The sequence below is a fragment of the Cebus imitator genome, unplaced genomic scaffold (genome assembly GCF_001604975.1).
Source record: "Cebus imitator isolate Cc_AM_T3 unplaced genomic scaffold, Cebus_imitator-1.0 Scaffold177, whole genome shotgun sequence".
Taxonomy (NCBI): Eukaryota; Metazoa; Chordata; class Mammalia; order Primates; family Cebidae; genus Cebus; species Cebus imitator.
In genome coordinates, this window is record NW_016107492.1 from 1,419,642 (window position 1) to 1,432,823 (window position 13,182).

A 13,182-nucleotide genomic window follows, 5' to 3' on the forward strand; every position below is an offset into this window, starting at 1 on the left:
ATCAGTTTCGCTATTGATACTTATGTATGCTTCACAATGTTCTCATGCTGTGTGTTTTACCTCCATTAGGTTATTTATGTTCTTCTCTAAACTGGTTATTCTAGTTAGCAATTACTCTAACCGATTTTCAATGTTCTTAGCTTCCTTGCATTGGGTTGGAACATGCTTGTTTAGTTCAGAGGAGTTTGTTATTACCCACCTTCTGAAGCCTACTTCTGTCAGTTTGTCAAACTCATTCTCATTCCAGTTTTGTTCCGTTGCTGGGGAGGAGTTGTGATCCTTTGGAGGAGGAGTAAAGAAGTTCTGGTTTTTGGAATTTGCAGCCTTTTAATGCTGATTATTCCTCATCTTTGTGGATTTGTCTACCTTTGGTCTTTGATGTTTGTGACCTTCGGATGGGGTTTCTGTCTGTGGACGTCTTTTTTTTGATGTTGATGCTATTCTTTTCTTGTTAGTTCTCCTTGTAATAGGCCCCTCTGCTGCAGGTCTGTGTTTGTTGGAGGTCCACTCCAGACCCTGTTTGCCTGGGTATCACCAGCAGAGGCTGCAGAACAGCAGAGATTGCTGCCTGTTTCTTCCTCTGGAAGCTTTGTCCCAGATGGGTACCCACCAGATGCTAGCCAGAGTTCTCCTGTGTGAGGTGTCTGTAGACCCCTCCAGGGAGGTGTCTCCCAGTCAGGAGGCATGGTGGCCAGGGATCCACTTGAGGAGGCAGTCTGTCCCCTATCAGAGCTTGAGTATTGTGGTGGGAGATCCACTGCTCTCTTCAGAGCCAGCAGGCAGGAACGTTTAAATCTGCTGAAGCTGTGTTCCCAGCCACCCCTTCCCCCAAGTGCTTTGTCCCAGAGAGAAGGGAGTTTTATCTATAAGCTCCTGATTGGGGCTGCTGCCTTTCTTTCAGAGATGCCTTGCCCAGAGAGGAGGAATCTAGAGAGGCAGTATGGCTATAGCAGCTTTGCTGAACTGTGGTGGGCTCTGCCCAGTTCGAACTTCCTGGTGGCTTTACACAGTGAGGAAAAAACTGCCTACTCAAATCTCAGTCGTGGTGGACACCCCTTTCCCCACCAAGCTTGAGCATTCCAGGTCAACTTCAGACTGCTGTGCTGGCAGAGACAATTTCAAGCCAGTGGATCTTAGCTTGTTGGGCTCCATGGGAATGGGATTCTCTGAGCTAGGCTAGACCACTTTGTTCCCTGACTTCAGCCACCTTTCCAGGGGAGTGAGCAGTCCTGTCTCACTGATGTTCCAGGTACCACTGGGGTATGAAAAATACTGCCACAGCTAGCTCAGTGTCTGCCCAAACAGCTGCCCAGTTTTATGCTTGAAACCCAGGGCCCTGGTAGTGTAGGCACCTGAGGGAATCTTCTGGTCTGCGGGTTGTGAAGACCACGGGGAAAGCATAGTATCTGAGCCAGAATGCATTGTTTGTCATGGCACAGTCTCTCACAGCTTCCCTTGGCTAGAGAAGGGAGTTCCCCCACCCCTTGTGCTTCCCAGGTGAGGCGACGCCCCACCCAAGCAGGTGCTTTATAATAGGCTTAGTTACTGACCACCTCTGACCCGAGCCTAAGTTTACTCATCTGATAAAAGAGAAATCTACTTTTTCTTCCAGGTATCCACTTATTTGCTGTTCAGAGTAAAGGAGCTTAATGAGATAAAGTGTTTCTTACAGGACTGACACATGTTAGTAGCTCACCAAACTATAGTGACTGCTTGTTATCATTGACAATGATAATATTTGTGATTTAGGTTGGAACTCAGTTTATCCGTGGTGTGTCTGGAGGAGAGAGGAAAAGGACTAGTATTGGAATGGAGCTTATTACTGATCCTTCCATCTTGTTCTTGGATGAGCCCACAACTGGCTTAGACGCGAGCACAGCAAATGCTGTCCTTTTGCTCCTGAAAAGGTAAATGCTATGGGAATATTATTCCTTAGTTAATATCTCATCACTACTATATCCCAGGTATTTCTTGGTGCAGGGGATTCAGAAAAGATCAAAACAATTTCTTCCTCTTCTGTTGGAGGCAAAGTCAATTAACAAATGTGAAAAGTGTTATCAAGAAAATGAAAGCAGGTAAGAGTATAGGGAAGGATGGCCATGGTAAGGATGGGGGTGCTGGGCCTATTTTGCCACTGCCTCTTTAGCTTCTTTACTCAACACCAACAAATACATACACACACACACACACACACACACACACACACACACACACTCTTTTTCTCTCTTTCTTCTGTATGATACTGAACATGTTGTAGTTTTCAGAGTAGACTTTTTTGTTTCACACTTTGTTCATCTTATTCTTCCACCTTGAGTGCTTTTTTTTTCTTCTTAGCTTACTCCTGTTGGGCCTTTTTAACTCTATTTATATAATCTTCAGACTGGGTTGTGAGTCTCCTATTTGCTTACGAGGAATCCTTAGCTTCTTCTGTTTCATATTGTACTGAAATTGTTGACCTACTAGCCTGATCTGATCTTTGAGGCAGAATGTCCTTGTATACACTGCTAGTATACAGTAGGTTCTTAGAAAATGTTAAAATTGAAGTGACTCTTCTAGGCCAGGTGTGGTGGCTCATGCCTGTAATCCCAGCACTTTGGGAGGCCAAGATGGGTGGATCACGAGGTCAAGAGATTGAGACCATCCTGACCAACATGGCAAAACTCTGTCTCTACTAAAAATATAAAAATTAGCTGAGTGTGGTAGTTCATGCCTGTAGTCCCAGCTACTCAGAAGGCTGAGGCAGGAAAATCACTTGAAGCTGGGAGGCGGAGATTGCAGTGAGCCAATATTGCACCACTACACTCCAGCCTGGTGACAGAGCAAGACTCTGTCTCAAAAAAAAAAAAAGAAATTTAAGTGACTCTTCTCATAAAATATTTTGAATAGTAACTGTTTTAAACAGTGATTTTGGCCTTTTTTTCCTTCTACCTGTATATTGTTATTATAATTATTACAAATATTATTACAATTCAAGGTGAGATTTGGTTGGGGATACATATGATTGCACCCCTGGTTCCTCCCAAATCTCATGCCCTGACATTTCAAAACCAATCATGCCTTCTCAACAGTCCCCCAAAGTCTTAACTCATTTCAGCATTAACTCAAAAGTTCACAGTCTAAAGTCTCATCGGAAACAAGGCAAGTTCCTTACACCTTTGAGCCTGTAAAATCAAAAGCAAGTTAATAACTTCCTAGATACAATAGGAGCACAGGCATTGGGTAAATACGCCTGTACCAAATGGGAGAAATTGGCCAGAATGAAGGGGCTACAGGCTCCATGCAAGTCAGAAATCCAAAGGGGCAGTCAAATCTTAAAGCTCTGAAGTTGTCTCCTTTGACTCCATATCTCACATACAAGTCATGCTGATGCAAGAGGTAGGCTCCCAGGGCCTTGGGCAGCTCCAGCCTGTGGCTTTGTGGGGTACAGCCCCTTGCCTGGCTGCTTTCACAAGCTGGCACTAAGTGTCTGTGGCTTTTTCAGGCGCACAGTACAAGCTGTTGGTGGATTCTGGAGTCTGAAGGATGGTGGCCCTCTTCTTACCACTCCACTAGGCAGTGCCCCAGTGGGGACCCTGTGTGGGGGTTCCCACCCCACATTTACTGTCTGCACTGCCCTAGCAGAGATTCTCCCTGAGGGCTCCACACCTGAAATAGACTTCTGCCTGGAGATCCAGGCATTTCCATACATCCTCTGAAGTCTAGGTGAAGGGCAGGCCTAATACCTCATGGAAGCTGCCAAGGCTTGGGGCTTGCACCCTGTGAAACAATGGCCTGAACTCTCTGTTGGTCCCCTTTAACCGTGGCTGGGGCATTGAGCACCAAGTCCCGAGACCGCACAAAGCAGCAAGGCCCTGGGCCTGGCCCAGGAAACCATTTTTTTCCCCTAGACCTCTGGGCCTGCGATGGGAGGGGCTGCTTTGAAGACCTGTGTCATGCTTTGGAGACATTTCCCCCATTGTCTTGGTGATTAACATTTGGCTCCCTATTACTTATGCAAATTTCTGTAGCAGGCTTGAATTTCTCCTCAGAAAATGGGTTTTTCTTTTCTATTGCATCATAAGGCTGCAAGTTTTCTGAAGTTTTTTGCTCTGCTTCATTTTTAAACATAAGTTACAATTTCAAACCATTTCTTTGTGAATGAATAAAACTGAATATTTTTAACAGCACCCAACTCACATCTTGAATGCTTTGTTGCTTAGAAATTTCTTCTGCCAGATGCCCTAAATCATTTCTCTCAAGTTCTTAGTACCACAAATCTCTAGGGCAGGGGAAAAATGCCACCAGCCTCTTTGCTAAAACATAGCAAGAGTCACCTTTATTCCAGTTCCCAACAAGTGCCTCATCTCCATCTGAGACCACCTCAACCTGGATTTCATTGTCCATATCACTATCAACATTTTGGTTAAAGCCATTCAGTAAGTCTCCAGGAAGTTTCAGACTTTCCCACATATTCCTGTCTTCTTTTGAGCCCTCCAAACTGTTCCAACCTCTGCCTGTTACCCAGTTTCAAAGTGGCTTCCAGATTTTTGGGTATCTTGCAGCAGCAGTGCCAATTTACTGTATTAGTCTATTCTCACACTGCTAATAAAGACATACCTGACACTGGGTTAGTTATAAGGAAAGAGGTTTCATGGACTCACAGTTCCATGTGGCTGAGGAGACCTCACAATTATGGCGTAAGGCAAACAAGAAGCAAAGCCATGTTGTACATGGCAGGAGGCAGGAGAGCTTGTTCAGGGGAACTCCCATTTATAAAACTATCAGATTTAGTGAAACTTTTTCACTACCAGCAAATAGTATATGGAACTGCCCCCATGATTCAATTATCTCCACCTGGCCCCACCCTTGACATGTGGGAATTATTACAATTGAAGATGAGATTTGGGTGGGCACACAGCCAAACCATATCAACCTGTAAGTCATAACTCCTGTGGAAAGGTACTTCAGCACTATTTTGGCCATGAAATTAGACCAGAGATTAAATCCCAGCCTTGCCCCTTACTAACTGTGATCCCTAGGCCAGTTGCTTGATCCTTTAAGACATATTTGTAAAATGAGGGTAATAATAATAGTGGAACTGCCTCACAACAGTATTGTGAAAATTGAAATGAAGTTATCCCTAAAGTATTTTTGAAAGACATAGTAAGTACTTAGTAATGTTAATTGCAATATTAGAGCAGAAGAGTTGAAATCAATTTCTAAACAGCCAGAAGACCTAAATGATAAGTCAGAATGGGATAAATGACCATTGTTTTAACATGTAGTCATAACTAGTTTTCAAACTTGAACATGCTTACAGATTATCTGGGTTGCTTCTTAAAAATGTGGATTCCTGGCTGGGTGTGGTGTCTCACTCCTGTAATCCCAGCACTTTGGGAGGCTGAGGCGGGCAGATCCCAAGGTTTCAGGAGGTTGAGACCATCCTGGCAATATGGTGAAACCCCATCTCTATTAAAAATACAAAAAATTAGCTGCGCGTGGTGGCACGTGCCTGTAGTCACAGCTACTTCGGAGGCTGAGGCAGGAGAATTGCTTGAACTCAGGAGGTGCAGGTTGCAGTGAGCCAAGATTGTGCTACTGCACTTCAGCCTGAGCAACAGAGTGAGACTCTGTATCTAAAAAAAAAAAAAAAATGGATTTCATAGACCCCCTCCCAGAGATTCTAATTCAATGTCTGGGAAGACTGTCGTGGAATCTGCATTATTAATAACCATTCTAGTTGATTCTAGATTGTCAATGCAACATGCTTTGAAAATTCCTCTTCTGTTTTAATAAAATGAATTTAGGTTTCCTAACTATAGGTAAATAATATGAGATGAAAAGTTGGTAAGAGAAAGTCAAGTTAAACTTGGAGCAAACAATCTAAAGGCAGGAATATTTTACCAAGAAGCACAAGTTTCAGATATTTAATGACTCATTATTGTCTCACTTTTAACTTAGGATGTCTAAGCAGGGACGAACAATCATCTTCTCCATTCATCAGCCTCGATATTCCATCTTCAAGTTGTTTGATAGCCTCACCTTACTGGCCTCAGGAAGACTTATGTTCCATGGGCCTGCTCAGGAGGCCTTGGGATACTTTGAATCAGCTGGTATGGTTGATGTTTTCATACTGTAAGACCCTCCATTAATAGAATCCTGAAGGAGAGCAAAGGGGGTCTGCAGGAGTGCTGTTGGTCTTTCGGTAGACAATCTATCACTTCAAAATGTACCTGTTCCATCTGGCGCTAGTATTTTTCTTCATTGTGTAGCACCAGCTTGTTATTTAGGTCTCTTTTTTGTCTTATTTGAGTGTGCCTGCAGGTGTGTATCAGTATTTCTACTGGGCCTATATTCTGCTTCCCCATTATAGTGAGCATTTCTTAAAAGCTCAGTAATTAATAATTAATATGTTGGCCTTATAGCCAGTTATTCTGTCACTTGTACATTATTTGGAAAGACGTAATATGATTGTCTTCTTGACTGTATAACAGATGAGGCCGTATAATTTTTCTCCTTGCACACGATGTTGGTCTGTCTTGATGAGCACTCATGGAGATGCTGCTTAATTTTATATTTTAAGGCTTTTTTTATTTTGAGACAAGATGTCACTTTGTCACCCAGCCTGGAGTACACTGGCACAATCTTGGCTCACTGCAGCCTCAACCCTGGGGCTCAAGCCATCCTCCCAATTCAGCCCCCCAAGCACCTGGGACTATAGACACACACCACCATATCCAGCTGATTTTTGTATTTTTTTAGAGACAGGGTCTTGCCATGTTGCCCAGGCTGGTTTCAAAGTCCTGAGCTAAAGCAATCTGCCCTGGCCTCCCAAAGTGCTGAGATTACAGATGTGAGCCACCGTGCCTGGCAGACACTATTTAATTTTCTGGCAACTATAGATTGCAACTTTAGCCCTTGAGTGCGTATGAGGTGGCTTATTGGTCAATAGAGTGGTTAGTCCTAAATCTGACTTACATGGGCCAAAATTTCTAACAATTCTGGGCTGCATGGTTCTTTTTATTTCAAATTGAAATATGTGATTTTTAAAATTTCAGATAGAAATGTGTGATTTTTTTTTAATGGCTTGTGCAGTCTGCTTCATTTGAGAGATATTTGGATATGATTATAAATGATTCTAAATACAATTTTAGATATTCATTGGCCATGTTTCTGAATTAGTTTTTAATAAAGGGGAAGAACTAAGAGTCAGACTTCAGGTCGTGCTGAGTTCAGATGATCTCATCATCTGAAGCTGGTTGGTTCAGGTGTGCTGTGCTGGCCATGTTCTTTTGAGAATACTGCTTGGGGGATTTGTTCTCTGCTTGGAATTATAGCAGCACAGCAGTTAATTTGGACTTCTGAATTAATTAATTAATTAATTAACTTTTGAGGTAGGGTCTCACTCTGTCGCCCTGACTGAAATGCAGTGATGCTTTCTTTTCTTTCTTTCTTTCTTTCTTTCTTTCTTTCTTTCTTTCTTTCTTTCTTTCTTTCTTTCTTTCTTTCTTTCTTTTTTTTTTTGCAGTGGTGCTTTCTCAGCTCACTGCAACCTCCACCTCCCAGGTTCAAGTGATTCTTGTGCCTCAGCCTCCCTAGTAGCTGGGATTGTAGTCACAAGCCAAGGCACCTGGCTAATTTTTGTGTTTTTAGTAGAGTTGGGGTTTTGCCATGTTGGCCAGGCTGGTCTCGAACTCCTGGGCTCAAGCGATTTACTGGCCTTGGCCTTCTGAAGTGCTGGGATTACAGGTGTGAGCCACTTTACTGCACCTGGCCCTGGACCTCTGAATTTAGTATGTGGGGAAGCAATCATTGCTAATGTGGATTCCACCATTCTGGCATTCCCTAGGTGAACTCAGACAGCAGAACACACCTGGGCTTTTGGCATTTCTTTTCTTGGGCCTATATTTAGATTTTTGAGGAAGTACTGTTAAGCACCAGAGCATACCAATAGCTATTTCAGGTCTCATGAATTACGATAGATAAGGACCAAGCACTAGTGTAAAATGTCCTGCAAATCCAAGGTTGGCTTGGAATGTTTTCTTTTCTTTTAGCCAGGAGACAAAGAATTGTTGAAATATTGTGAGATAGGCTAGGCACAGATTACAAGCTCATGCTTGTAATCCCGGCACTTTGGGAGGCCAAGACTAGTAGATCACTTGGGGCCAGGAGTCCGGGACCAGCCTAGCCAACATGGTGAAACCTTGTCTCTACTAAAAATACAAAAATTAGCTGGGTGTCATGGTGCATGCTTGTAATCCTAGCTACTTGGGAGGCTGAGGCAGGAAAATCACTTGAACTCGGAAGGCAGAGGTAGCAGTGAGCCAAGATAGTGTTATTGCACTCCAGCCTGGGTGACAGAGGGAGACCCTGTCTCAAAAAAAAAAATTGTGCGATTGAATATATAAAAAGAAAGGATAAAATTGGTGTGGGGAGAAGAGAGAAACAAAGTTAGGGAGCAGTCGTTAGATTCTGTCTTCTCTAGCCTCACCTCCCTCACCCTCTGAAAGTGAGCCCTCTTTATTTTCCAAGACCATCAAGTTTGTGTTTTTGGGTTCCCTTCTTTCGTAGGTTATCACTGTGAGGCCTATAATAATCCTGCAGACTTCTTCTTGGATGTCATTAATGGAGATTCCACTGCTGTGGTATTAAACAGAGAAGAAGACTTCAAAGGTATATGAATCTGTTATAGTCCCAGATTTTTGTCTAATCGAATTGGCTGAAGTTTAGCAATGTGGTGGCTAATTAAAATGCAGCTTTGTGAATTTCTATTAATGCAGTCTTCTGATACTAGTCAACACAAATATTTTGTTGTGTGTGAGTGCTGTTGGTGTTTTGATTTAATTTATAAATGAGAATTTATATGGTGTTGTCAGTTCTAAGAGGAGTTACCATTTTAAAAAACACTAATTGTTTATATAGTGTTTTTAAAATAAGAAACTTGGCAATGTATACATTTGCATATAGTAGGAAGCAACGAACAGATTTTTTTGTTGTTGCATTTTTGAGACAGAGTCTAGCTCTTGTCACCCAGGCTGGAGTGCAATGGCATGATCTCAGCTCACTGCAACCTCTGCCTCCTGGAGTGTGATTCTCCTGCCTCAGCCTCCCATGTAACTAGAATTGCAGGCCTGCGCCACCACACCCAGTTAATTTTTGTATATTCAGTAGAGACGGGGTTTCACCATGTTGGCCAGGCTGGTCTTGAACTCTTGACCTCAAGTGATCCTCCCCACTCAGTCTTCCAAAGTACTGGGATTACAGGCGTGAGCCACTGCACCTGGCCACAACCATAATTTTATATTAAGAATTAGAACTATATGATAAGAAGTCTATTTTAAAATAATTAAGGTCAAATAGGAAAATGTCAGTAGGTTTGCTGTATTCATAAGACTGTGGCAGTAGACAGGCTAGTGCACTGTTCTTTTTTTCTTTTTCTCTTTTTAAATTTATTTTTAATTTATTACTTTATTTATTTTTACAGAGACAGAGTTTCATTTTGTTGCTCAGGCTGGTCTTGAATTCTGGGCCTCGCATGATCCTCCTGCCTTTGCCTTCCAAAATACTGGGATTACAGGAGTGAGACACTGTGCCTGGCCTGTTATATTTTTCTAATGACAGAGCTAATAATTATTTATTTCTATTTTTTCTTTCTAAAGCTTTAGAATGAAGGTGTTAGGGAAGAATCCAAGAAAAGGGTCACAGAAAAATGGGCTTAATTAGTTGTTACCTTGTTCATGTTTCCTTTTTATCCACTGATTGCAAAGCCACGGAGATCCTGCCTTCCAAGCGGGATAAGCCACTCATAGAAAAATTAGCCGAGATTTATGTCAACTCCTCCTTCTACAAAGAGACAAAAGCTGAATTAGATCAACTCTCAAGGGGTGAGAAGAAGAAGAAGACCACAGTCTTCAAGGAGGCCACCTATACCACCTCCTTCTGTCATCAACTCAGATGGGTTTCCAAGCGTTCATTCAAAAACTTGCTGGGTAATCCCCAGGCCTCTATAGCTCAGGTAACCAGCAGATTCTTTTGAAATAGTCAAATGGGAACAACATGGTTCTGTTATCATCTGCTTCAGGATATGCTTGTCTTCAACCCACCCTTGCAGTTATTTGTTCATCTTCACAAACAACTAGAAACAGCAGAACAAATACATAGAAACAGTCAGCAGAACAATGAAGCACAATTAAGTTTTACTTTTGGAAAGCTGTTTTTTTTTTTTTTTTTTTTTTAAACAGTCCCACTCTTTAGCCCAGGCTAGAGTGCAGTGGCATGAACTCAGCTCACTGCAGCCCTGACCTACCCAGGCTCAAGTCATCCTCCCACCTTAGCTTCCTGAATAGCTGGGAATACAGGCATGTCCCACTTTGCCTAGCTAATTTTTGTGTTTTGTGTAGAGACAGGGTTTCACCTTGTTGCCCAGGCTGGTCTTGAACTCATGGGCTCAAGTGATTCTCCTGCCTCAGTCTCCTAAAGTGCTAGGATTACAGGAGTGAGACACCATACCCGGCCAGCTGGTTTTTAATGGTTTCTTAGACAACCTAACTCAGAATTCTTGTTGATTTAGACAAGCTGTAGTGAATAATCTTAGTAGAAAAATATTTTTATTTGGAAAACATGAAGAAAATGTCAGCTATGTTTGGGGTTTTCTGGTAGCTGTTCACTTCCATTCACTGATTCATTCAACACGTTCTCGTGGGGCGTGTGCTGTACTTTAGGGATGTGAATACAGTAGTGAACAAAATGGGCAAAAATAAAACTCTGCTCATGGAGCTAATTTTCTGATGAGGACAGGAATGATAAATAATAAAGAAATTGAATATATAGCATGTTAGATAGTAGAGGAACTATGGGGAAAGTTTAAGCAGAGAAGGAGCAGAGAAAGGGGAGGAAGAGAGAGAAGTAAGGAGAAGAAGGTTGATTTGCAGTTGGAATCAGGTGGTCAGGGAAACCTTCACCTACTGTCACTGAATACACTTGAAGAGAGCATGGGCCGGCCTCTCCAAGGGAAGAGCTTGTGTGCAAAGTGGTAGTCCCTATCATTGACCTTGACCTTCCTTACAGGTGATACAAAGGTAGTAATCAAATTTGAGTTCACAAAAGATTAACTTTCCGTTAATCAAAATGAGACAATGTTTCTTTATTCTTTGGTTGGCTCTGTGGTAGTTGGTGATTATTACTCCTTATGGTTTTTGTTATTCTTTTCTTTAAATTTTTTATTTTTTAGAGACAGGGTCTTATTCTCTTGCTCATATTGGAGTGCCGTGGTGCAATCATAGCTCACTGCATTCCCAAACTGTTGGATCAAGCAATCTTCACACTTCAGCCATGTTAGTAGCTGGGGTTACAGGTGTGCACCACAACACCTGGCTGATTTTTAAATGTTTTGGAGAGGCAGGGTCTCACTGTGTTGTCCAGGCTGGTCTGGAACTCCTGGACTCGAGCGATTCTCCTGCCTTGGCCTCCTGAAGTGCTGAGATCATAGGTGTGAGCCACCATGCCTGGCCTTTTCTGTTATTCTTAACCCCTTTGTCACCCAGAACATTAGTACTCCCAATTAGTTGGTCCGTTCTTCAAAGAAATCAATTTAGCTTGTTATTTTGGGGCTGTTATTTTTGTTAACAATATTGAGTTTCTGTTGAGTAGTAAAAAATGGCACATTGTTGGCTCTAGTAAAATATTACTGACATTTAAACTTGTGCATTGTAATTTCCGTCCTTAAATGTATATATAAATGTATCTAAGAGCTTGTATCCCTAGTTGAGCCATACTGCTAATTGCTCCAAATGTTTTTGGTACTTATAATTTTGTGTTTCTGTGAGAATGTCGGCACTTTTATATATCATTTAATGGTAAAATTTTATTCTTTGAGTGTAGGTTTGATATCATTTGGAAATCAGTCTGGTAGGATCAACGTGGGTTACTTATTGTCAACAGTGAAATGAATTGCTCTTTTAGTGTGATGTATGCATTGGACTTTTCTTACTCGGAAAATAACTTGAATTATCTTGCTTCAAAAAGTGGTTTATAAATGTCTTGTCCAAATCACCTACATGGTAATTCTGGAGAAGACATAATTAGAACACAGAGCTATTTGTCACACACTAAGATTCTGCATGTTGTGATACTAGGCTTCCTTCCAATGCGGAGTGCCTGTAGGTTTAGCTTCCCTGCCTCATTAGTGAACTCACTTTCACAAAAGGAATTCCAGCCATGTTCAGAGCAGTGGCAGTCTCATAGATTAAGAATAGAACCTTGTATCTCCCTGAGCATCTGCTTAGCAGGACAAGTTTTGTTTAGAATTGTAAAAAAAACTGGAATATTAGCTTAGGGCAGGAGTAGGCAAACATTTTTCTTTTTTGTAAAGGACCAGGTAGTAAATATTTTAGGCTTTGCAGACCAAGTGTCTTTGTCTCAGGTAGTCAGCTCTGCCATTTTAGTGTGAAAGCAGCCGTAGCTAATAACATAAATAAATAAACATGGCAGCATTCCAATAAAATGTTATACATGGGCACTGAAATTTGAACTTCATATAAATTTTATATTGCAAGAAATATCATTCTCCTTGACTTTTTATTCAACCATTAATAAAATGAGCTAGGTGTGGTGGTGCATGTCTATAGTACTAGCCACTCAGGAGGTTGAGTTGGGAGGATTGCTTGAACCTAGAAGTTTGAGGCTGCAGTGAACTATGATTATAGCACTGCACTCCAGTCTGAGTGCCAGAGTGAGAACTTGCCTCTAAAAAAAACAATAAAAAATAAAGTAAAAAATCATTCTTAGCTCATGGGTGAATAAAGATAGGTGGCTGGCCCTATTTGACCTGTGGGCTATACCTTAATGATTACTGACTTAGGGTTTGCAATTTTGTATGTTGTTTTAATTCTGAGTTCTTGAAATTTGAGGTGTTAAAATGTTTTATGGCTCTCTGCTGATAAATCTTATATCTGTTGCTTTACAGCTGTACTTTGACTTTAACTAGTTATTTCTTTACATGATTCAAACTCGGCCTCTGATAGTACATCTTCCAAAGGTTGTATTTGGAAAAATCTTGCAATGAATGGATTATCTATGTGAGAAGATTTCATGTTCACTTAATGTTCCAAGGGTTTCCTGAACAGATCAACTTGGAAGTAGATGGGGTCTGTGCATTCCATTGTGCATTGTTAAGTTTGCCTGTTTGTTTTCTTTTCTTTAATG

General features: G+C 41.6%; 1 protein-coding gene across 3 annotated transcripts in view; it reads left to right on the forward strand.

Moving 5' to 3' along the window:
• ABCG2 (ATP binding cassette subfamily G member 2 (Junior blood group)) overlaps positions 1–13,182 on the forward strand; it is a 123,004-nt gene that overhangs the window by 93,476 nt on the left and 16,346 nt on the right. For all 3 annotated transcript variants that reach the window (XM_017545114.2, XM_017545115.2, XM_017545111.2), the window contains exons 6-9: positions 1,750–1,907; positions 5,941–6,092; positions 8,551–8,652; positions 9,747–9,994. In XM_017545114.2, coding sequence (XP_017400603.1) covers positions 1,750–1,907; positions 5,941–6,092; positions 8,551–8,652; positions 9,747–9,994 — 660 coding nt within the window. The remainder of the gene's footprint in view (positions 1–1,749; positions 1,908–5,940; positions 6,093–8,550; positions 8,653–9,746; positions 9,995–13,182) is intronic.